General features: G+C 46.7%; 1 protein-coding gene across 1 annotated transcript in view; it reads left to right on the forward strand.

Annotated features, from left to right (window-relative positions):
* LOC118086017 (calcium/calmodulin-dependent protein kinase type IV-like) overlaps nt 1-25,448 on the forward strand; it is a 46,002-nt gene extending 20,554 nt beyond the window's left edge. The window contains exons 4-11 of the mRNA XM_035117220.3: nt 3,224-3,306; nt 4,371-4,443; nt 11,258-11,348; nt 11,774-11,848; nt 13,403-13,478; nt 16,648-16,774; nt 19,559-19,711; nt 22,911-25,448. Of these exons, the coding sequence (XP_034973111.2) occupies nt 3,224-3,306; nt 4,371-4,443; nt 11,258-11,348; nt 11,774-11,848; nt 13,403-13,478; nt 16,648-16,774; nt 19,559-19,711; nt 22,911-23,180 (948 nt within the window). The 3' untranslated portion in view covers nt 23,181-25,448. The remainder of the gene's footprint in view (nt 1-3,223; nt 3,307-4,370; nt 4,444-11,257; nt 11,349-11,773; nt 11,849-13,402; nt 13,479-16,647; nt 16,775-19,558; nt 19,712-22,910) is intronic.
* The last annotated feature ends 272 nt before the right edge of the window (nt 25,449-25,720 follow it).

The raw sequence follows: 25,720 nt of genomic DNA on the forward strand, positions 1-25,720 counted from the left end.
TCAAAAAAACCCCCAAAATAAATAGCAAAACAAAAGCACCAAATTAAAGCTCCAAATATCACCTTAGAACACTGCAATCAGAAGCGGAAGGCTTGAATTACAGGGGGGGGGCACAAATTAGCAGCACAACAGGAAACACAGGGGGACGCAAAACAGAACTTTCGGCTTCCGAAAAAAAGTGTGACAACCAGAACACCTACTTTGGGTTTTGCAGCATTCGGGTTCCAAGTTGTTCGTGAACTAATCTGTTTGAAAACCAAGGTGCCACTGTTTGTGTGTGTGTGTGTGTGTGTGTGTATTCCAAAGGCAGGAATCCATTGATAATTATTTCATTATTTACTTTGTTTCTGGAACTGCGACTTTAGAAGTAAGTGAGGTCAGGGCTGCAGCCCTAAGCAGGTCCCCATTAAAACGCAAGCAGAATGAATTCCCCTCTGGTTGAGTACATACATTATATCCAACATTCAGTTGCACACTGAGATCCTGTTTCTTTGGCTCAGCCAGCAAACAACCACTGAAAAGCGCTCCTTCCAAAAACTGGTTTCGTTCCGAAAATAAAAACTCGATGCAAATTGATTCTGCATTGCTCCTCAGTTTGTCCATTTGATAAAGGATTTTGTCGTCGTCGTCATCTTACAAAATATGAAATAATCCAAACAGACCTATAAACAAAGGCCTCTCTCTCTCTCTCTCTCTCTCTCTCTCCAGCCTGCTTTTCAGCCTCCAGGCTGTTGGCACTCCGTTCAGGAGAGCCATTTACTGGCATTGTTCTGTGTGGTTCAGAGACGACTTCCATTTGCATCTTCACTCCATTAAGTTTGGGAGGCAAAGAACCAAAGAAAATGTTTAAAAATACTTTAAAAAACCAGGAGCCTTTTTACTGGGTATAGTGGGTGAAGAGATACCAAGGGAAGAGAAAAGACTGTTTATGCATGCAACAACTGCGGCAAGAATTATTTTAGCCCAAAAATGGAAACAAGAAGAAGTACCGACGAAAGAAGAGTGGCAGATGAAGATGATGGACTTTGCAGAATTGGTGAAGCTGGCGGGGAAAATTCGAAACCAGCATGATCAAGTATTCCAAAAGGACTGGAATAAATTTATACGATATCTGAAAGATTATTGTAAGCATTTGACAGCAGTAGCAGGGTTGTCTGAAGACTTGTAATGAGAAATTTCCTGTCTTTCTATATTTATTTAAATCTTGAGCCGTATTGTAAGGAGTGTCATTAGAATTGGAAAAGGTACAAAATGCAATGATATAAAGGTTAATTTTGAAAGCCATGAGGCGGGCATAAAAGGAAGTCAATAGGCTCTAAAGAGCCAGGGTGGATAATGATGATGTGAATGTATAATATTAAATGGACAATTTTACACACACACACACACACACACACACACACACACACACACACACTGTATATATAACCAAAGGCAACTCCTTTCAAAATGGAGATTGCAACCCAATACCATTCACACGATCCCAGGCTACAATCCTCACATGTTTGCTACCAGAGAACAACAATCAGTTAGCTAATTGTGAACTCTGCAAGGAGCTCACAGTCCTTCAGAAAAACTCTTGGGGGGGGGAACCCTTGCCCTCGTACTGAGACTCTCCCTGGAGCCCGAAGATGACATCTGTGAAGGCGGAGGAAGCCCCAAAGGGACCCGAGGCACAGGGGGGCTTTGTTTGGGCTGCTTGGCCTATCCGCCTAACAGCTGAGGTGTGGGGTAGCGAAACAGCAGCAACATTCGCTTTCCTATGCATCCTCCAGCCTCCGTCTGGCTCCAGAGCTTCAATTTTAGCTGAAGAGAGAATTGTGTGGAGAGAACGAGGGGGGAGAGCTGGGGAGCGGGAAAGAACAGGCATTTAGAGGCTTTTTGGAGGGTGTCCCCCACTTTATGTGATTTCACTTGGGCGCATGGTGGCCCAGAATCAAACCCCCACATATATGGAGGCGGGATGCCTGTGTTGAGAAGAGTATGTAGGAACTTTTTACTGAGTCAAACCCTGTTCCTCCTCCTCCTCCTTCTTCTTCTTCTGTGATCCCTCATAGCTGAGTAAGATTGTCTTCCATAAACACAGTTTTAACAGTGGGTTTATAAGTGGCTGTGGAGGCCAATTCTGGATCCCCGCGTCCTTTCACAGTGGGGACATAGGTTTCTGGGCAGGAGTTGATCCTGGTGAGGGTTTGCCAAGCGTGCCTTCCTCTTAGTGTGTTTCTCCCTTGCGTCCTGAGTTTGAGCGTCTTTAAAGTCCACAACACCTTTGAGAAAGGCTGTTCTCCAGCTGGAGCGCTCACAGGCCAGTGTTTCCCAGTTGCCAGTGTTTATACTACTTTTTTTAGATTTGCCTTGTAAGAGTCTTTAAACCTCTTTTGTTGATCGCCGGCATTACGCTTTCAATTCTTAAGTTCGGAATAGAGGAGTCGCTTTGGAAGACGATAATCAGGCATCCACACAACATGGCCAGTCCAACAAAATTGATGTTGAAGAATTATCGCTTTGACACTGGTGTCTTTGCTTCTTCCAGTACACTTGCATTAATGCACCTGTCTTCCCAAGTGATCTGTAAAAATTTTCAGAGATGCCATTGATGGACTCTTCCAAGGAGTTGGAGATGGCGTTTTCAAGTGGTCCATGTTTCACAAGCATACTGTGTCAGACCCCTGTTCCACGTAGCTGAGTGTTTTCTGCAGTGGCTACCAGCAGATCTCAGGCTGGAATCTTCCCCCAGCCTACCAGGAGATGGTTCTGAATATGACAGATCTAGAGAGAAACCCAGGAGGCTGTGCTTGTACCACCAGGTCCATCTAGCTCAGTAGTTTCCACACTGACTGAGCTAGGTGGATTTCAGATGGGGACATTTCCCTACGTTACATGCACAGCTCAGTTGGTTGGAGCGTGGTGAAGATAACGCCAAGGTTGCAGGTTCAATTCCTGTATGGGGCAGCTGCCTATTCTTGCATTGCAGGGGGGTTGGGCTAGATGACCCCCCGGGGTCCCTTCCAACTCTACAATTTTATTATTCTACATGGAGAGGCTAGAGATCGAACCTGGGATCTAATGTATGCAAAGCAGGTGCTTTCCCCACTGAGTTACAGTCCTTGTCTTGTGTGGGTTTGTGAGTTGCTTTTTCGTAATTTGGAGACCAGCTTGTCTCAAAGTTAAAACACCATTCCCCCCCCCCTGCTCAACCTCCTTTATCTCTTTTTATTTTTAGATCAAACTCAAAGAGATCTTTGAGACTACCTCGCAGATCACCCTCATCCTTGAGCTGGTGACAGGTGGCGAGCTCTTTGACAGGTAACCAGCAAGAAGCCCTCTGCCGAACTGGCAGGTTCTTAATAAAAGGTGACAAATAGCATCGAGGAAGGGGAAAGGATGATAATTTGTGTCAGAGCGACCTGCAGAGAAGCTGTGTGCTTTATTTGTGTGTGTGTGTGTGTGTGTGTGTGTGTGTGTGTGTGTGTGTGTGTGTTGGAATAGAGAGGGGGGCGTTGAGGAATACAGTACTTTATGCCAGCCTTTCTCAACCATCACTGTCAATTCCCGCTGCAGATTCCCTGCAATCCGCTTTCTTTCCCTCCATCACACTCACTAAAAAAAAGTTCTGCTCACTCCAGTGCCAGAAAGCTTGTCCTTTCAAATGCCCAGTTATCTGCAGCCCGTCTTCTTTATTGCTCCAAGTGTGCAAAGGGCTTCATTTTTCAATGTGCACTTTGCACATGAGCAGAGACAATCTGGTCTCATATACAAAAACTGTGTTTTTTTAAAAAAAATAAAATGTTGTTTGACAGTTAGCAAAACGAACTCTATGCAGAGGTACCATGGCTGCACCGGTTGAACTCAATGAGAGTCATTTTACTGTGTTATCCTTTGTAAACCGCTCAAGTAGGGAATGAATTTTATGAAATGAATAAAATAAGTTCAATGGGCCCACAGAAATCAATGCATCGCCTTGAGGATGATGTGGAGGAATATGTCCCCATATATTCACATCTCCTTTTGCTCTTCCCACTGGAACCAAACATAAATTCAGACCAACTGCAACCTATAGTTAAGAGGATCAGGTTCTGAAGCCCTGGGTTCAAATCCTCCCACTCAGCTATGAAGCTCACTGGGTGACAAAGTTGCTCCCCTAGGAGGAACGGCTGCAGCATTTGGGTCTTTTTAGCTCAGAGAAAACACCTTTATTCCTCTGTTCTCCCATTTATCTATAAGCTGCTTTGTCACCGTGCGGTATACGTCTTTCAAATAAACGATAAAGGCCATTTGAAAAGATTTGTTAGGTAGAGTAGCTAGTGGCAAAGTGAAAACACGGCAACTTTTGAACCCAACACTTTGTGCCCTCCTCTGCCCTCTTTCAGGATCGTTGAACGGGGTTTCTACAGCGAAAAAGATGCAGCTCATGTGGTGAAGCAGATCCTGGAAGCTGTTTCCGTAAGTCATCCTTCTCTCCTGTTTGGGTTTTCCCCCCTCTCTCTCCAAAATCCAGTCCCCGTCCCCCCCGCATCTGTTCCAGAGTCCCTGGTTGTCTCTCAACTGAGTCTTCCTCAGAGTCAGCAATGGCTGTGTTATAGCAGAGTTCATTGATTTCAGCGGTCTCCTTGGAGTATTAGACTGTGCACTCAATCCCTGTTTGCACCACTGGCTTAGGGAGCACCGCACACATTCACCACGATCTATACTTATCCTGCTGTTTCTTAGGAATTACCATGGCTGTGTGCACATTGCATGCCAAGGCACCCGAGCCACAAAGTTCCCAGGAGAACAATAAATCAACACAGACACAGAATATTTGGTTTATGGGTTCAAATAGGCCACAACGTTACTGGTTACAAATCAAAAAAATTCCTTCCAGTAGCACCTTAGAGACCAACTAAGTTTGTCATTGGTATGAGCTTTCGTGTGCATTTTGGTTACAGATGTGAGCAGTTTGGCTTACGCATTGGGCAAAGCTAGGCTATATATTGACTCCTGCAGGAAGTCCACGGAAGGGTAAACCACTCAAAAGGGGTGCCCTATAACTTACGTCAGATGGTGGCACCACCCTGAGGGGTCTCCGTAGGGACTGTGATATGGCCCTAGCCCACGCCCAGTATTCACATCCCAGATCCCTTTAACAGGATACCCTTACTGAAAAGGGGCAGGCGAGGCAACAACCAAACAAAGGCTAACCCAATGCCTAACCTCACAAAAGTTGAAACCAAAAAATCCTTCCAGTAGCACATTAGAGACCTGAAAAAGTGTGCATGCACATGAAAGCTCACACCTATGACAAACTTAGTTGGTCTCTAAGGTGCTACTGGAAGGAAATTTAATTATTTTTTGTTTCAACTACGTCAGAGCAACACGGCTACCTACCTGTAACTCACAAAAGTTGTGACAATTGCTACTAGGTAGGTGAAAACCCAATGGCTGGTGCCAATTTGCCAAGTGGCGACCAACAACTACCATGGCAAGGTCATATCAGAGCAAAGCATAAAAAGAGGGTGGATGGGTAGCGTGATCCGACGAAAAGGCAAGGGAGAGGGAGCTGGCTGGCCGCGCTGAAATTAAATGGCCCGCAGCCACACCCACCCTGGCTGCAGATTGGCTGGGGCTATCCCCAGCACAGATGACGTGGCCGGCTGTGACGTGGGTTGGGGGGTAGGCAGCGTACCTCCCCCTACGCAGGAAACGGTTGAGGCTCAGCTGACTGGCTGCAACGCCGTACACCAGATGATGATGATGATGATGATGATTAAATTCCCCAGCCACTCTGGGCGGCTTCCAACAAAATATTAAAATACAATAATTCATCAAATATTAAAAGCTTCCCTAAACAGGGCTGCCTTCAGATGGCTCCTAAAAGTCAGGTCGTTGTTTATTTCCTTGACATCTGATGGGAGGGCGTTCCACAGGGTGGGCGCCACCACCAAGAAGGCCCTCCGCCTGGTTCCCTGTAACCTCTCTTCTTGCAGGGAGGGAACCACCAGAAGGCCCTTGGAGCTGGACCTCAGGGTCCAGGCAGAACGATGGGGGTGGAGACGCTCCTTCAGGTATACTGGACCGAGGCCGTTTAGGGCTTTCAAGGTCAGCACCAACACTTTGAATTGTGCTTGGAAATGTCCTGGGAGCCACTGTAGGTCTTTCAGGACCGGTGTTATATGTACATACTCTTGCTCCAATACGCTTCCCCCACTGACGTTGGAAGCTGAGTACCCACAATGATGTTAGCTGCAATCAATCTGTACCCTGCAGATTCCTGAGAGATATTCCTGTTCAATGCGTATTTTCCTGCAAACCAGCTTCCATCTGAATGGGAAACGGAAGCTGCAGTTAAGCTGAGGTGTGTCTCTTTCAGGCAGCCACTGAGCATGCTCAGATGAGAGCACACGCTCGGACGGCTGCTTCAGTAAGGTTACCAGATCTTTTTCAATGAATCTGGAGACACTTTTCAACTTCAATAGGAATGATAGGATTTTGTCAGGGGACTGATTTGTAAATCCGGGGACTGTCCCAGTAACTGTCTGGTAATCTTATGCTTCAGGGAACCAGAGTTCGGTGCGGGGAAACAAATCAGGGAGTGGGCAATGGGTGGAAACACCAACTCCCTTTTTCTGGTCTGTGCAGCAATTCGAGTCTCAAATCACAGAGCGGAGGAACAACCTTGCTGCATTGGAAGTCGCTCAAGTGCGCACACCGTGCATTTCGAGACGGCTTTCTCCCCCAAACCAGCTTTGCTCTAAACTGAGAAAAGGAACAATCTAGCCGATAATGTGTTCAACAGCCTTAGGCCCCCACGCCACACAATCCCCGGATGCGGAGCAGACCAAAATTTGGCAACTTCCACAAAAGTTCCATTTATGCTAATCCTTGCAAAGCTGCGCTGTTGCTTTCTCATACCTTCCTACGTGAGTGAAATGGCCACCTCCTGCCTCGCTGGTGTGTGCGTGTGCTTTATTTCATTTTTATTAACTGTCACTATCTTTTAAAGCTCCTCGTCTTTCCAATCTCTTGCAATCGGCAACCTGTGAAATTAAGATTGGCACCAGCAGCTCCCTAGGCTGGTAACACAATTTGCGCGGCATCTGTTGTTTGTTTGGGTGAGAGGAGCCAGAGAAAGCGGCTGCCAAGGGACCACCAGGCAGAACAAAAGGGGGGAAGAGGGAGAGGGGGGGGTATTTACTGTAGGGCAGGACAAGTTAGTCTTGTGAGGGTTAATAGCTGGCACACAAAAGGTAAAAGGTAAAGGTCCCCTGGACAGTTAAGTCCAGTCAAAGGCGACTACAGGGTTGCGGCACTCATCTCACTTTCAGGCTGAGCCGGCATTTGTCCGCAGACAGCTTTCCGGGTCATGTGGCCAGCAAGACTAAACCACTTCTGGCGCAATGGGACACCGTGGCGGAAACCAGAGCACATGGAAACACCGTTTACCTTCCCGCAGCAGCTGTACCTATTTATCTACTTGCACTGGCGTGCTTTCGAACTGCTAGGTTGGCAGGACCTGGGACAGAGCAACAGGAGCTCACTCCATCGCTGGGATTCGAACCATTGACCTTCCGACTGGCAAGCCTAATAGGCTCAGTGGTTTAGACCACAGCGCCACCCACATCGCTGCTGGCACACAAACACACACCTGGTAAGGACCCGTCTCACCTGGGCAATCAGCACTAAGCTACCTTCCACACCAGAGTTCAGCTGACCTTTAGGAGAGGTCAGCTGACCCCGTAGGCTCTATAAAACCCGAGCCCAGAAGTTCAAGAGGAGTCATGCGTGTCTTTGTAAAGATATATATGTGCTGTGGTCTAAACCACCAACCCTCTTGGGCTTGCCAATCGGAAGGTCAGCAGCTCGAATCCGCGTGACAGGGTGCGCTCCCATTGCTCTGTCCTAGCTCCTGCCAACCTAGCAGTTCGAAAGCACGCCAGTGCAAGTAGATAAATAGGTACCGCTGTGGTGGGAAGGTAAACAGTGTTTCTGTGCACTTCAGTTTCCATCTCAGAGTCCCGTTCCGCCAGAAGTGGTTTAGTCCTGCTGGCCACGTGACCCGGAAAGATGTCTGCGGACAAACGGCCTGAAAGTAAGATGAGCACCACAACCCCATAGTCGCCGTTGACTGGACTTAACCGCCCAGGGGTCCTTCACCTATATGCCTGAATGTCTATTTTCTGGGTTGTGTGTGACTAAGTCCTACTCCGAACAGACATAATTTTCAAGTGTCTACTCTGAGTAGGACTAACGTTGACCACATGTATACTATGTACATATATTACATGTAGTGCATTTTTTTCTCTTTTTTAAAAAAAGTTTAGAGGTACTCTCATTTTGACTCAAGAAAATCACCATTTTGTAGTTCAATTTGGGGGAAAATAAATATAGTAAATGGACAAAAGTACAAAGATTCACAAAATGTTCAGGGTTATGTGTACCCCATGTACCCCCCAGGAAAAAAAAGCACTGATTACATGTGTGAGAGAGAATCTTATCTATATATGGGCACATGCCCATATATCTACATACAGAGAATATTAGCTAGGTCACCCTTTCCTCTTTATTAAAGGTCAGTGTGAGACTGTTTCCATGGAAACCAAGGGTATTTATTTTTCTTCCTTTCTTTTTGGTTTTTAATGAGGCAAGGGAACTCCTAAAGGACAGTATCCCATGTAAATGCTCTGCGGAGATTACGACTCCACCTTTCTGCACAGGCAGGATGATAGCCCCCTAGCAGCAAAAGATTAAAGGGGGGGCGGTTCAGAGGGGGAGGTAGGGAGAAGTCTAATTATAAAAAGGACCACCTCCAGCTGTCTGTTCATTCTGGGACCTTCTCATGGCAAGGAGGAGGCCTGGGGATGGGGGGATAGGAGAAGGTGGACAATAAAAGAAAAAAGAGAAGAATGTTTTAGAAATATGAATAGCTTAAAATAAGAATTGGTGTACATGATAATGGATGAAATTTGGATATATGAAAACTGCTAAGGATAAAAACAATTGTAAATGAAAATCAGAAGGGTGGGATTTGAGGAAGTCCTCAAGACAATGTTAAGCAAAATATGAGGTTACGAAATATTGATATGTTTGTTTGTATTTTGTTAAAATGTTTCAATGCTATTTTTATCATTTTGTGTTCTGTATTGTTTTTGTTTTTCTTGTATGTCTTATTATAAAATGAAAAAAAAGGAAAACAAAAATTAAAGCAGCCTACAAGCTGAGTTAATCGTAGAAATGGCTGACGGACTCTAGGGGGCAAAAATGAAAGCAAAGTTCATCTTGTATCAGTTTGGGTGGATTTTGACAACTGTCACGGATCATCTCCCACGTTAAAACCCGTTGCCCTGATATTTCCGTGTTCTCCCTCCGCGATGTCTCTGAACACCAGTTGCTGGGAACCTCAAATGTGTGGAAAGTACTACTGCGCTCAGATCCTGCCTGTCGGCTTCCCATTGGGCATCTGGTTGGTCACTGTGAAGACAGGATGTTGGTCTAGACTCTAGATGGGCTTCTGGCTTGATCCAGCAGGGCTTATGTTAACCCGACTCCAGTTTTCATTTAAAACCAACCAACCACCAAGTTTCTAGTCCTTACAGTAGGTGGTGATTTCCCAAAGCCAAGCCTCTAAGGCTGCTTTCATGTTTTAACAATCGGCCAGAAGCAGAATTTAAACATTAGGTTCCACATGGCACTTTGCGTGGAATTTCCATGAAGTCGGGGTGAGGGACGGGAGCAAAAGAGAAGGCAAGTTTTGAAATTCAAATAGCGGAGCTTTGAAGAAAAGCTGGGGTGGAGGGACAACACAGAGGAGTTGGGAGAATATGGGTGGGCAAGAAGGAGATTTTAGGGGGGTTGGATAAGATGTAAAGGGACATGGTAGGAGGTTGGCAAGCAATTACAGGCTGAAGCTGTCATGAGGAAGCTGATAATTAAAGTTGCGGGGGTCGATCCTGCTGTAATGTATATTCAGGAGGAAGTTGCATTCAGCAGAAGTCACATGTAACTTTAATTAAAAGCTTCCTCATTACAGCTTCTGTCTCTAATTGTTTTCTGTTCAAAGCTGCAGGATAACTGAGGGACTGCCCTTTAATTGGTCAGTTCGTGTTCCCTGTGTGTGCATCTGTAATTACCAGTTTCTTGTTTTGCTTTTTTTAAATTAAAAAACAGCAAAATAAGGTTATTTAACTTTTTTAAAAAAAAAGGAAGAGAAAGCAAAACAGTTAAATTTAAGTTCCTCTCTGCCCCGCCACAGTGAATGAGAACTGACTAATTAAGGTGCAACTAATCAATGATACTCCAGCTCCCTTGAAAAGAAAATGGAAGCTGCAAATCAGAATGTTCTAATAAAAGGCGCAATAGTCCCGAAAAAACCCTCAGAAGTGCTTTGTCAATCCCAGCACTGGGCAATCTGACTCTGCAGGAGTGCCTTATGGGTTGGGGGGGGGGGGATAACCACAGATATGGTCAGGGTGGAGGCAAAACAATCATGGAAAACACCGGACTGTGATCATTTTAATATTTTGTTGGAAGCCGCCCAGAGTGGCTGGGGAAACCCAGCCAGGTGGGTGGGGTATATTATTATTTATTTTTAATATTATTATTTGACACCACCACCAGCGATGTGGCTAACTAGACCCAACAACTCCTTACACACATACACTCACACATCACACGCAAACAAAATTCACTGCAGTCCACTGAAGACAACCAACCATGACCTGGACCCCCAACCTTTCTCACTGCCAATGAAAACTAATAAATGAATAGAAAAAGAACCTACCCATGTGATGCTGACACAAAAACCTCACACATATGCTACATGAAATAATGAAATTTTACGACCCCCTCTCCTCCCCCCCCCAACCTTATACTGTATACAGTACAACATAAATGTCTCACAACAAATATACAGTGGTACCTTGGTTCTCGAACTTAATCCGTTCCGGGAGTCCATTCGACTCCCAAAACGGTCTGAAAACCGAGATGCAGCTTCCAATTGGCTGCAGGAGCTTCCTGCACTCAATCAGAAGCCACATTGGACGTTCAGCTTCCAAAAAACGTTTGCAAACCGGAACACTCACTTCCGGGTTTCAGGAGCCGATTCGTTCGGGAGCCAAGCCATTCGGGAACCAAGGTACCACTGTATAGCTGATCTGTAGAAATGACTTTATGATCTGAAAATAGGAATGATGCATGTAACCCAAGGAAATATTGAATAAAAACAATTAAAATAACACCACCTGGAGGGTATTTTCACCTTTCCCCTTGTTCTCTTCTGCAGTATTTGCATGCAAATGGCGTGGTCCACCGTGACCTGAAACCAGAGAATCTCCTCTACGCAGATCTCTCTCCAGATGCTCCTCTCAAAATAGGTATGTCCCCCACACCACCACCTCCAAAATGATGTCCCAGGCAAATGTTCTGTTTTGTCTCATAATTTTTCCTTCTGGCCCCCATGCCAACTCTCGGCATCTAAGAAAGCCAGAGGAGTCTGGATCAGTGTTTCCCAAAATTTTGTTCTTCAGCAGTTTTTGGACTACAATTCCCATCATTCCTGGCCACTGGCCCTGCTAGCTAGGGATGATGCGAGTTGTAGTCTAAAAACAGCTGGAGACCCAAGTTTGGGGAAAACACCATTCTGGAATTTCTGGATCTTTTGAGAGGCTGCGCTTCCTTTGGCCACATCTAACCTGGGTGCAGCCATCCTAGTGAGAAAGATGGGGGCGACAGAGCTCGTCCCATTTGTTTTAACGGGGTCGCCTTTGAAATATGTCCCTCCCTCTCCATTTTGCACCAGGTGATTTTGGATTGTCCAAGATTGTGGATGAGCAGGACACGATGAAGACAGTGTGTGGCACCCCCGGATACTGTGGTGAGTGGGCAAAAGAGGAAAAGCGGGGGGGGGGTCCAGCTAGTTTAGGGGATGTCGAAACTAGAACTCTGTGCCAAAAGAGAGGGCATAATAGAGCCCCCACACCTATCAGCCTGGAATAAAACAAGGTAAAACCAGATAAAAACAAGGAGATAATTAAAACAAAACAGCAAAACAATGCCATTATTATTAAAGCAAAAATGAAGGGCAGGATAGAAAATAATACCGTAATAATAATACTGTAATAATGGCATTGTTTTGCTGTTTTGCTTTAATTATTTCCTTGTTTTATCCTGCATTTTATTCCGTGAACCACCCTGAGATCTTACGACGAAGGGCAGTATATAAATTTAATAAATATTAAATTTGTCAGGACCCCCCCCCCCACCTGGAGTCCTGTGTCCAGTTCTGGGCACCACAGTTTTAGAAGGACATTTCCTCACTGCGAGAAGCAAAGTTACAGGGAACCAGGCGGAGGGCCTTCTTGGTGGTGGCGCCCACCCTGTGGAACGCCCTCCCATCAGATGTCAAGGAAATAAGCAACTATCTGAATTCTAGAAGACATTTGAAGGCAGCCCTGTTTAGGGAAGTTTTTAATGTGTGATGTTTTCAATATTCTGTTGGGAGCTGTCCAGAGTGGCTGGGGAAACCCTGCCAGATGAGCGGGGTATAAATACAGTGGTACCTCGCGTTACAGACGCTTCAGGTTACAGACTCCACTAACCCAGAAATAGTACCTCAAGTTAAGAACTTTGCTTCAGGATGAGAACAGAAATTGTATGGTGGCGGTGCGGCGGCAGTGGGAGGCCCTATTAGCTAAAGTGGTACCTCAGGTTAAGAACAGTTTCAGGTTAAGAACAGACCTCCAGAACAAATTAAGTTCTTAACCTGAGGTACCTCTGTAAAAAATTATTATTATTATTATTATTATTATTATTATTATTATTATTGGCAAGTTGGAACGTTCGCAGAGGAGGGAGACCAAGATGATAAATGGTCTGGGAACCAAGCTTTATGAGGAATGGTTGAGGGGGGTTGGGGATGTTTCTCCTGGAGAAGACTTGAGAGGGGACACGGCACAAATTCGCAGATCACACTGCAAGGATTGAATTTAAGACGGGAAAACTGAATTGGACAGATCCTTCCAGCCCTGCAAAGATCTGTGCCTGACCTTGTGAGCTTTTTCCTTCCTCCTCCTCCATCAAGAGCTAAGTCTTTCTCACCCTTTCGAAATCTCTCCCCGCCGCCACCTGCAAGCATCACACAAACATGCAACTCACTGGGGAATAAGTGGTAAATTAAGAATATGCCCCACTGCTGCTGTTGCCTCTGCCTCCTCGGCAGCTTCCAAAAGATGCAGCCTGTCAACGCCTCACACTTGCCTCCCACAAACTAACTGTGGCAGGTGTGAAAGCATGGCGGAGCGCGAAGGAGCAGAGAGAGAGAGAGAGAGAAAGAGAGAAGGGAACGGGTGGGCGAAGGATGATGCATATGCTAGCTGTCTGTGCTCCTCACTTTTTTCAAATTTTTATTTCACTATTCCAACGCCTCCAGCACCCGAGATTCTCCATGGTTCTCCCTACGGTCCAGAAGTGGATATGTGGTCTGTCGGTGTCATCACATATATATTGTGAGTAACGTTAAAACGCTTTGACACATCACGATTCCTCCTTCCTCTCCCCTCCTTCGAGCTTCATCCGTACACAGGCCCAACAGGCAAAATGCCTTTGCCTCTACAGTGGTACCTCGGTACTTGAATGGTTTAGCTTCCAAACAAATTGGCTCCCGAACGCCGCAAACCCGGAAGCGGGTGTTCCGGTGTTTGGGACTGTTTTTCGGAAGCCGAACATCCGACGTGGCTTCCCGCAGCCAATCGGAAGCCGCACCTTGGTTTTCGAACAGACTCCCGGAACGGATTAAGTTCGAGAACCAAGGTACCACTGTATCTCCAAATGTCTGCTATTGGAGTTCTCCACCACCATACGATGGTGTGTAGTACAAAGGTAGGGAGCCCATCTTTCAGCCCGAGGGCCACGTTCCCTTCTTGGGAAATGTGGGGGGGGGGCTGCATGCCAGTGGTACGTGGGGCCAGAGGCAAAAGTGGGCAGGGCGATGGATGCGAATTTTACCTCCCATAACAGTGGGCTGGTTTCTGCATAAATACACCGGAACACCCCTCTCTGTCCTCCACCAAGAAGAAATATCACAGTCATAGATTCATAGAGTCGGAAGGGACCACAAAGGTCTCCAACCCCCCTGCTTGAACCCACAATCCTGAAATTAAGAGTCCTTGTAGCTAGGTACACCCAAGCTGCGCTCCACCCTCCTGTTTGCTGGGTGCTCACTGCATTCCCAAAGTGGAATTTTTAATCTGTGTTCACACGGCATTAATCCAAAATGCATACGCATCCCATACTTTGTTATAAAATGCTATGGATCGATGTGTTGCTTCATAGCTCATTGGGTTGGAGCGTGGTGCTGCTAGTGCTAAGGTTGCAGGTTCGATACCCATATGAGACAGCTGCATATTCCTGCACTGGACTAGATGATCCACAAGGTCCCTTCCAACTCTACTGTTCTACGATTCCTTGATTCTCAAGGCAAGGCAGCTCCCCACTTACTGGAGCCCTTAAGCCATTTCTAAGTCACCTCTCGCCAAGGTGCGAGCACGTTTGAATGGGGATAAATACATCCCACCGCCCCACTGATGTGTGGGAATGCTCAGGGTGGCAGGAGGGGATATATTGTTTATTAATATCCTTCCTAACTTGCACTAGCAAGTTCCTTTGCTTAGCAGAGTTACATTCCCCTTTTTACATGCACAGCAGATAGCTGGTTGCAGGCTCGTGTGAGCCTCTCACTATTATACAACTCTGTCTGTCTTCAGATTGAATTGTACTTTCCTGGTACCGTAAGTTCCCTTGAATCCCTCTTAAAAGAATAAAGACGCAACAATCTTATTCAAAGTCAATAAATGAAGTTGACTCACATCAGTTCACAGTTGGATTCCTGAAGGCAGACTTAGTTACAAATATGTACATGTGGATCTACCCCATATGGGGGGGAAATCCCAGTGCTTCTGCTAGCTGAGAGATAAGAGCTGGTCAAATGAAGAAGGAATTCAAAAAGAGGGAGGTTTGCTGCGTAACTCATCCTTTTGTTACCTGGACAGGTTAGGTCACACCCACCTTCTATCACATGCAAAAGGAAGGGTGCTTCAACCAGGAGGAACAGGAAGTTTCAACTGGCTGGACCAAACATTCCCTCACATGTCTTCTCTAGCATTTCAAGGAATGTTGTTCTTGACTGCCTCTCATGGATCACATCCCACACGATGCCCCTATGGCATGTACACAAACAGAAAACGAACCTGACATGAATGAAGCTGTGCTGATGTGAACAGCTGAGGGGAGGGAGCTTGGAGGACGCGTTGTTATTTGTGTGGGGGGAGAGAAGTTCACTAAGGCAGTACTCTGACATGAATCCCGCCCCGCCCCCAAGAACTGCAAGCATCAAAGCCCAGAGGGATCTGGGTGACGGATGTAGCAAGAGTAAGGTTAGCCACTTTCCGTACCATCCCTCGCAGCGACCATGACAAAGGAAGGCTTGACCTCCTTTCTCTCTCCTGCCCGCTGCCGCTGTTTTCATTGACCTAAATGAAACAGATGGCGGTCACAGCCTGTCAAAATATGTTGGGTTTCCATTGGTTTGGCTTGTTAGGATTTACAAACACACACACAAATTCTCTAGCCAAGTTGAAAGTAAATGCAGCCCTGAGGCTTTTTGCTTAAACATTTCTGCAGCGAGCAGATGATTATTTTTCCCCCCACCCACCCCCAACTGAATAGACACTGATGCTGAGGACAGCAAAGCAGCAGGTGGGTGGGTGGGTGGGGGTGTTTTAAGGGACGCAGGTGGTGCTGTGGTCTAAACCACTGAGCCTTTTGGGCTTGCTGATCAGAAGGTTGGCGGTTCTTCAAATCCCTGCGGCGGTGTGAGCTCCCATTGCTCTGTCCCAGCTTCTGCCAACCTAGTAGTTCGAAAGCACGCCAGTGCAAGTAGACATATAGGCACTGCTGTGGTGGGAAGGTAAATGGTGTTTCCATGCACTCTGGTTTCCATCACGGTGTGCCGTTGTGCCAGAAACGGTTTAGTCCTGCTGGCCACATGACCCGGAAAACTCTCTGTGGACAAACGCTGGCTCCCTCGGCCTGAAAGCAAGATGGGTGCTGCAACCCTGAAGTCTCCTTTGACTGGACTTAACTGTCCAGGGGTCCTTTTATTTTAAGCCTATGTTGCAGCAAAGGAAGCATAAACTTGAAACACATGCTGCCCCCCTCAAATGTCAGATCCATTACTTCACCAGAGGAATCTTCAGAGGGTTAGGATTCTGCAAGGACTGGTGCCCAATTAATGAAACCTTAGTTGATCAATCACACAGGTTTTGTCAGTAGATTGATGGATCGCTCAGTTGCACTTCAGTATTTTGTGGGGTGGTGGTGGTGGCACAGTTCTGGAGCCACAGTTATTCTTTTGTGTGTGCGCGCCTGCTGAAATCATGTGGTTTAGCAATCACTTCCTCTTCCCAGATCAGTAACTCACAGAGAGACATAGCGGGCAGACTCCTCAGGTATTTGTGGGCTTTATTAATTTGAGGGTAACCGCAACACACGTCGGCCTGTGTGCATCCGTTTATCATCACCTCAATATTTTATGTAAACTATTTACAGGTGTTGTTGTTGTTGTTGTTGTTACTATTATTATTATTATTATTCTGTTTTTTAAAAAACATTCCCCAGGCTTTGCGGCTTTGAGCCTTTCTTTGACCCGAGAGGAGACCAATATATGTACAGCAGGATCCTAAACTGTGACTATGAGTTCGTGTCTCCATGGTGGGATGAAGTGTCTCTCAACGCCAAGGATTTGGTGAGTTGCTTTGAGCCCTACCCAGACAGAGGAGCCAGCTTGTGGGAATGTTCAGGGTGTCAGGAGAGGATCTATTGTTTATTAATATCCTTCCTAACTTGCGTCAGCAAGTTCCTTTACTTAGCAAAGCGCATTCCCCTTTACACAGCAGAAAACTGGTTGCAAGCTTGTATGAGTTTCTTAAGACAATACGCAATTCAATCTGGCTTGTCCAGGTTGAAATGTATTCTAATACTTTCCTGGTAAGGCCCCTTGAATCCCTCCTAAAGAATAAAGAGACCACATAAGCAATAAATAAATATTCATAAGCAATAAAAAGAAAGTTTACTCACGATCAGACAGAGCACAGTGTGGTCCCTGAAGGCAGGCTTAAGGCTTAAAGTTACAAGCATATACAAACAGGTTTAACCCAGTTTGCAGTCTGGGAAGTTTGCAGTTAGCAGTCTGGGAAGTTCGCAGGACGAAAGGAAGATGGAAAAGAGAGAGAGAAGAAGCATGCCTTGGCCTTTTACCAGGTCTGGAAAGGTCATGCACACCCACAAGTCACATGCAAGAGGAAGGATGCCAGGCCAGGAGAAATAGGACGTTTCGACTGGCTGGACCAAACATTCCCCTGCATGTCCACTCTAGCAAAACAAGGAATGTTGTACTTGACTGCTCTCAGTGGATTACATACCCACACAGCTTGCATCAGCAATACTTGAGTTTGTGCACACAAACAAAAACACACACACATTCCCCGTTAGTGCCAGGCATCCAGGATGGACATCTTCAGAGGAGCGAATACGTAGTAAATAAAGTAAAACCCTAATACTGCCCCTAATACAGCTTGGGGACGGTTTACCTGCGGAATTGCCGTACTCCATATATGTGCACTTTTCTGCATCATTCTGCAGAATTGTTCCAGGTGCGACAAAATACCCAGTGCCGGATTGACATATAAGCTAAACAAGCTATAGCTTAGGGCCCCACTCTCTTGGGGGCCCAAAAAAAATTTAAAGGAAAAAAAACTGGATGTACATATAATATAAGATTAAAAAAACGAGTAAAATAAACCTACATACAGTGACAGTGTTTTGTTTTGTGTTGTGTAGGCTCCTAGGATGTAAGTCATGGGCCCCACCTGCTAGCCTGCTCCCTCAAATATCCCTGGTTTGCTCCTTTCTATATATAGGGTGCCTACATTCTGCATGGACTGGTTGCATGGCAACATGGGCAAATGGCTTTAGATACCTATTAGCTCCATCAATGAACATATAGCATATATTCAACACGAAAAACAGCGACAATTTGTTGTTGACAAAGGACTGCTGGACATATAAAGGGCCCCATTACCTTCAGTAGCTTAGGGCCTCATCCAACCTAAAACTGGCCCTGAAAACTCCTATCCTACATTTCTAAGAAATAAATCTTTTAGCATGCCAGCACATAAACATTGGAACTCCCTGTACTCTTTCCAGCACCTGGTCAATTTTGGTTAGGCAAACCTATCCAGACATGGAGATTGTTGACATGTTTTAATCTGCTTTTGTTTGGTTTTTTTGCTTGTGATTGATTTTTAGTTTATCATTTATCATTCATTGTTTGTTTGTTTTTTAATGCTTTAAATAATTGGTTTTAACTGTGGTTTTTCCAACCGCTAATTTTGTTGTTTAGTTCTTTTTATAAACCATTTTGAGGTTTGGGGTGTGTTGGGTTTTTTTTTTACAATCAAGTGGTGTATAACTTATGTGAAATAAAATAAATAAATCTGGGCTTTATCAAATGGTCGTCCTCAGAGCAGGCCCACTGAAATGAGCGGGCATGAATAACTTAGGTCTACTCTGAGCAAAACTGAGCCCTCTGGTTCCCAGGCTCTCTACACTTCCTTCCTCCAGTTGTTCCCAGTTTTAGCCAACTCGTGCAAAAAAATAAAACAAAACCACACCACAGCAGTCTCCTAAGGTCAAATTGTAAATATTTGGGGTATCCTGAGCCAAATGGAAGTTGGGAGAAGACAACTGGGCAATAAGGCCCACTGTCACACCCTTTGGGGGCCTTCAGACATGGCAACACCTATCATTTGGAAAGCCCTCCCATTACATACCAGACAGGCGTCTTCCCTGTTATCTTTTCAGTTCCTCTTGAACACCTTCCTCTCTCAACAAGCCTAAAAAAGGGGGGAGGTTTCGGTCCCAGTTGGCATCTGTATTGGATTTACGTGTGTGTGTGTGTGTGTGTGTGTGTGTGTGTGTGTGTGTGTGTTGCTGCTGCTGGTTTAAAGTGCTCTATATCATTTACAATAGCATTTATGCAAGCCAATGCTTTAACTGAATACACAGTTGTTCTGTGTATATTTCATTGTACAGTCGTACCTTGGAAGTTGAACGGAATCCGTTCCAGAAATCCGATTGACTTCCAAAACTTTCAAAAACCAAAGCACAGCTTCTGATTGGCTGCAGGAAGCTCCTGCAGCCAATCGTAAGCCACAGAAGCCTGTCGGACGTTCGGCTTCCAAAAGAACGTTCGCAAACCGGAACACTCACTTCCGGTTTCAATCGTTCGGGAGCCGATTTGTTCGGGAGCGTTTGAGATCCAAGGTACGACTGTATTATGAATCGCTTTATTTTTCTCCCACTTTTTTCTCCAATGACCTCAAGGTGGCATGGGGATAATAATAATAATAATAATAATAATAATAATAATAATAATAATAATAATAATAATGTCAAGCATCCAAGCCTCCGAGCAGAATCAAGACATCCAGGCCTCGTCACCCACCCTGTCCTCGCTGGTCTTTTCCAGGTTCAGAAACTGATCGTTCTGGATCCCCAGAAGAGGCTCACGGTGCAACAGGCTCTGGAGCATCCTTGGGTGACCGGCAAAGCCGCCAAGTTCGCCCACATGGACAGCACGCAGAAGAAGCTGCAGGAGTTCAATGCGAGGCGCAAGCTGAAGGTAATGGCACAAAGAGCCGCAGCGGAGCTGGCATAGGGATGGAGGCAATGAGCTGAAGCCAAGGAGCGGCAGTCTCTAAAACACAGCCACTATGTACATGCAAGCGCTGCAGTCTTACTCCTCTTCTTTTGTTACAAGCACATAAACAAGAGAAACTTGCCACAGAATATGGTGGCTGGTAGCTTTTTTAACTTGGTACCGTGTTTCCCCATTTTTAATACATAGTCAAAAAGTAAGCCAGGGCAGGGTTTTTAAGCATTTGAGACATATAAGGCATACCCTGAAAATAAGCCATACTTCAGTGCCACGCGGAGCAAGACCACCAAGTGCCCCAGCCAGCTAGTGGGACCCAGCACGGCGGCCGCTACAGGAGGTGGAAGCTTGCCCGGTCGGGTCAGTGCCTGGAAGCGGCTGCGCAGCAGCCGATAAAGCGTGCAGCAGCCGCACGGAGCACCGAGGGCACAAGCCAGCAGGACCCAGCTCCTGCAATGCTGGCCGCGGCAGGAGGAGGAAGCCTGCCGGGTCAGGTTGGCGCCCGGAAGCGGCAGCGACTGCAGCGCTAACAAAGCGCGAAGCAGCGCCGCACGGAGCACCTAGGGCACGAGCGGCAGGAGGAAAGAGAGAGAGGCTCATTACTTGCGGCACTTTAAGAGAAACGATCTCCACATTCCGAGCCTCCATTTGCGCGTGCGGGCGTGTTAAAGCCCCAATCGGTTCACTCCCCGCTTCCTCATCGCCATCCCTCCCTTTCACACATTGCCTCGGCCCCGCAGACCCCTCCCTGGGCATCTTCCCCTAAGTGCGGTGCTGCTTCGTGCTTTGTCAACGCTGCAGCCACCGCCGCTTCCGACAAAGCGCAAAGCAGCACCGCACTCTGTGTGTGTGTGTGTGCGCACGTCCGTCTCTGTGCGCGCGCACGTCTCTCTCTCCCCTTGCGTCTCTCTCTGTCTCTCCGTCTCTGTGCGCACGCACGTCTCTCTCTCCCCTTGCGTCTCTCTCTGTTTCTCTCTGTGTGCGTGCGCGTCTCTCTCTCTCTCTCTGTGTGTGTTTGCGCGCGCGTCTCCCCCCCCCGTGTGCACGTCTGTCTCTCTGTGTTTGCGCGCGCGTATCTCTCTCTCTCCCCCCCCCGTGTGCACATCTCTCTCTCTCTCTCTCTCTCTCTCTCTCTCTCTCTCTCATGCTTTTGGAAGCATAAAGTGGCTCCAGTTGGGTGTACATTTGCCCAATGGGGAAGGTAATGGTATCTTCCTGGGCAATGCTGCTTACAGATGTTCTATGGCCATAGGGTGGTTCAGAATGGCTTCACCTTCTGGCTTTTTAAAAAACTGACATCCCCTCCCCGTCTCGTTTTGCCAACAGACCCACTGCAAATCTGGAGGAGGAGTGGCTCTGGTGGGCTCTGAATAATCTCTCTCTCTCTCCCTTTCTCCTGGAGGAGGATCTGGTGTGTAGGACTTACAAACCTTCAGAGACCCAGCTCTTGGGGGGGGGCTTTTGGACACCACGCTTTGCCTCCCCTCTGATTGGGAACATTCTGGCATCGCAGGAGGTGGCCAAGCGGGTGGTGTCACTTCCGCGCCGCCCCCCGCAAGACTTGGCAATAAGATATAGTGATAGGCGCAGTTCTGGAGGGCACCAAGGAAGAGGCGAGGCTGGACACTGCGCCTCCGAGCAACAGCTCCAGCCCCGCCGGCAGCACCCTTAAGACAGCCCTGGATAAATGTACTGTAGATTGCTTTACCATACCGGTACTTATGTGGTAATAAAAAAAAATAAGACACCACCTGAAAATAAGCCACCGTGTGTTTTTTTGAGGAAAAAAAGTTATAAGACGGTGTCTTAAAAAAGGGGAAACACGGTAGGCGTTGCAGTTTTTAACCTCGTTGCTAACGTCCCTGGGAAGATGGCAGTCCCGAATTGGTGGTGCCTGCCCTTCTGGCCTGCATTCTTTGTAAAGACTTGAGGAATGAGGTTATCACCCCTCTTTTATTGTCCATCCCGGGTTGCCCAGCCACTGCCACAGTGTCCTTTCTCTTGGCAGATCAAAATGAGCAGGTGACAGCAAAGGTGGCAAGGTTTTTAGCTGGGGCAATCAGACTAAGATCCACTATTTGACTATTGATTCAGTACCCTAAAATGTATTTTATATAATTGATTTTTTTATTTCTATTCTTTGTATATCCTATTGTTGTTTTATTGCTATGGCCGATGGCTGACGCAAATAAAGATTCATTCAAGCTTTCAAGCCTCGCTGCTAAGGTCACTCTCCCTCCCATGGAGTTATACTTTCCAGAGTAGTTTAACAATTGTTCCCTCTCCTCCAGAGTACCCTGGGAGATGCAGCTCTGTGAGGGGGCCAGGAGGGTCTCAGCACCCTTGGTAAACTATTCAGTTCTCAGGAAGTATATGCCTGTTTAAAGCAGTATGCCACTGCTTTTGAATGTAGAGTCAAAGCTTGGTTCTCGAACAGCTCCATTTTCAAACGTTTCACCAAAAACCTGGAAGTAAATGCTCTTGTTTTCAAATGTTTCTTGGAACCCAAACATCCGACGCAGCTTCCACTTGAGTGCAAGAAGCTCTTGCAACCCATCGAAAGCCACGCCTCAGTTGTCAAACGTTTCAGAAGCCAAACGGGCTTCTGGAATGGATTACGTCCGACAACCGAGGTTTGACTGTGGACCCCAGGAAAGAGAGAATGTGTTCCTTAAAGGAGAAATTGAGGTTTGCATCCCCCTTGTGATTCCTGACTAACCCAATAAGAAAAGAGGCGAGGCAACAGGGTGGAAGATGCAAGGAAGGGGATTTCAATCCACTTTAAACGGGTAGTGCAGATGGGGTACACTGGATATAACTGATTGTTCTTAGGTAAATATACTAGCATTGATACTAGTTGTGCCTTGGTTCTCGAATGCCTTGTGACTCCAATGTTTTGGCTCCCAAACGGCGCGAACCCGGAAGTGAGTGTTCCAGTTTGTGAACTTTTTTTGGAAGCCAAACGTCCACTTGAGTGCAGGAAGCTCCTGCAGCCAATCGGAAGCTGTGCCTTGGTTTTTGAACAGTTTCAGGAGTCGAATGGACTTCCAGAACAGATTCCGTTCGAGAACCAAAGTATGACTGTACTAATATTAAGCTATGGATCGATAACTGGTGGTAATATTTTAAAAAATCGATTCCCCTCTTCTCAACGTGTCTTACACAGGCTGCGATGAAAGCTGTGGTAGCATCTAGCCGACTTGGCAATCATGGCCACCATGACAGCTCCAGGAACGGACGGCACCAAGATGCCCCCAAGGAACCGGGGCTGGTGCAAGGAGCTAGGAGTGGCCTCCTCCTCGAGGACAACGCTTACAAGAAGACGCCCTCCAGGACCAGCGGGGCGGCAGATCCTACTCCAGCTGCCTCAGAGAACCTTGATGAGAGCCACGGAGCCACGGCTGCAGCACTCAACGGCTCCAGTGGCAAAAGTTAGGCCCGAGCAAGCCTGGTTGCTTTGCTCCTGCCAGATGTCGGAAGGGTGGGGAGGGAAGTCTGTCCTCATCACCGCAGCAGATAGACCAAAACAAGAAGACAAAAAAGATGAAGAAGGAAGGATGGAAATAAATAAACAAAGCCACTTGACACGTTTTCAGACGGCGTTCTCAGACGACGAAGGAGCAACATACCTTGAAAGCTGGCAGGTGTTAGGAGGCAGTGGTGTGGTAGTGTGTAGCTTTGCTTACAAAGGGTGCTGTGTGTTGGAGAGCAGTTTGTCGTCTGTGGCAGTTATTCCGCCCCCTGCCCCACAATTTTCCGACAATTTCCTCTTTCCGGAACGTATTTTTAAAATCCCTCTCCCAACCAATGGCTCTTTAGCGGAAAGAGGCTATCAAAGGAAGAAAACTTGAGACGGGCTTTTAAACTAAGACCATCAGAAGAGCCTTGCAGCCGGATCAAGCCAGAGTGGGGACATCTAATCCAGTGTCCTGTTTTCATGGTGATCCACATGCGCTGATGGAATGCCTGCAAACAAGAATTGCAGCAGCGCACTTTCCCATTTGTGATTCCCAGCGACTTAAGTCTTCAGAGGCACTTTGCCCCCAACGGGGCAGGTAGAACATAGCCATCGTGGCTCATAGCCCCTAATAGACCTATCTTCTGTGAATTGCTTAACCCCCTTTTAAAGCTGGTGGTCACCGCTACATCCGGTGGGAGCAAATTCCATAGTTTAATGGTCTGCAGTGTGAAGAGGTCCTGCCTCTTCTCTGCCCTGAGTCTTTCAACCTTCAGTGTCAGGATTTATGATGTCTCTCTCAAGCTGGCAGGTTTATTACCCTGAGATTTATTTAGTATTTACACAGTAGTTTCAGTCCGGGCCCTCAAGGCTCAATCTTCTCCGGATGAGACTTGGGGACAACCTGCCCCTCCTCTTCTTGAGCCGAATCTAACAGCAGCAGTTCCTCTGAAGCAGGCTCAGTCTGCCTTGTGCTCTTTTGTGAATTTATACCCTGCATTCCAGGACACGAGAGGCTTTCATCACTCTCAGTGTGGGCAGGAATCAAGCCTCTACTCCCCATAGCCAGTCCCCCTTCTTCCCTGGCATCTTCGTTGTTGCTCTGGGAAGGGACGGCCCTGACATCCAGCTTCAATGGGTGACCGAAATTCGATTCTAGTATTATGAGAATGGTCCATGGGGTCACGAAGAGTCGGACACGACTAAACAACTAAACAACAACAACAACATTATGAGAAGAAGATGGTATTTTCCTGTCCACTTTCTTCATGCTGTTAAAGAAAACCAGTGACTGGTATTTGGAGACGTACTGTCTCCGACGATGGACATAGGACTTCATGGCTCGTAGCCATTGGTAATCCCTACCCTCCATGATGTATAACCTCCTTGCAGTGCGTCCTCACCCCGCCAGGAATATCTTAAGCTGCCTTATTGCAGGTCACAAACCTTGGTCCATCGAGTCCCACATTGTCTCTGCAGGGGTCTCAGATGACCCTCTTATAAATGCTGGGGATTGTTCCAGAGACAAAGCTGTTGCTCTCTTAACACTTGAGTTACAGGCTTTCTCCAGAAGTGTATCCTCAACTTTAAGATTTCCACATATCCCAAGTTCAGTTCATAAAATAAATTCATACGTTTAATTAATTAGATAATGCTCCAGGGAGCCTCAAAGTTTCCCTGGTAAAACTCAAGAGTGAGGGGGCAGGTTGCCTCCCGTTTATCTCAGTGGTTCCCTGCTAGGGCAAAGCCTTGTCTCCTTCCAAGGGCAGGTGAATCTGTTCTCTCTCTTCTTCGTTTTTCCCTGCATTGGCGTGTGACCACAGTATTCAGTCACTCCCACTGCAGAGACACAACAGAATTATCTGCTCTCAGAAGAGGCTTCCCAGTTGTGTCTCTGCATGTTCTAGGCTGGCCTTTGCCAATCTGGTGCCCTTCAAGTGTTTTGGACGACAACTGCCATCAGCCCTAGCATCATATGGCCGTGCCAGCTGGGGCTGATGGGAATTGCAGCCCAAATGTCTGGAGGGCACTAGTTTGGTCACAGGCTGTTTGCGGCTTACTTCCTGTCCAGTCAGGCCATTCTGTTTTGCCACTGTACTGAATCGTTCAGCGACTTCTGACGCAGATTATCCATCATTGGGAAAGGGTGTGTGTAACATCTCTGCCTGAGTGTCTGTTCATTAAATACCTCCAAGTGATCAGGAGGCATACCTAGACACAGGAAGTAAATTACCATACTTTTCCATGTATAAGATTTTGGTTTTTTAAACTCTAAAATAATGTTCAAAATCTGGGCTCGTCTTATACGGATAGTGTTTCCCCCCCCCCCCCATTTTCTTACATCAGAGTCCCCAAAAATACAACTTAAGACAACAACGTAACAGCCAGCAAACCGGTTGTGTGAATACGACTCTGTGCAGTGAATCTAGAGAGCATTTCGCCCCCTCCCCTAACAGGTCTTGCCTTTGACTGCCCTCCCATCACCCTTCTAGTTCCAATGGAATGACTCTTAACCATCA

The sequence above is a fragment of the Zootoca vivipara genome, chromosome 6 (assembly GCF_965207765.1).
Source record: "Zootoca vivipara chromosome 6, rZooViv2.hap1.1, whole genome shotgun sequence".
Lineage (NCBI taxonomy): Eukaryota > Metazoa > Chordata > Lepidosauria > Squamata > Lacertidae > Zootoca > Zootoca vivipara.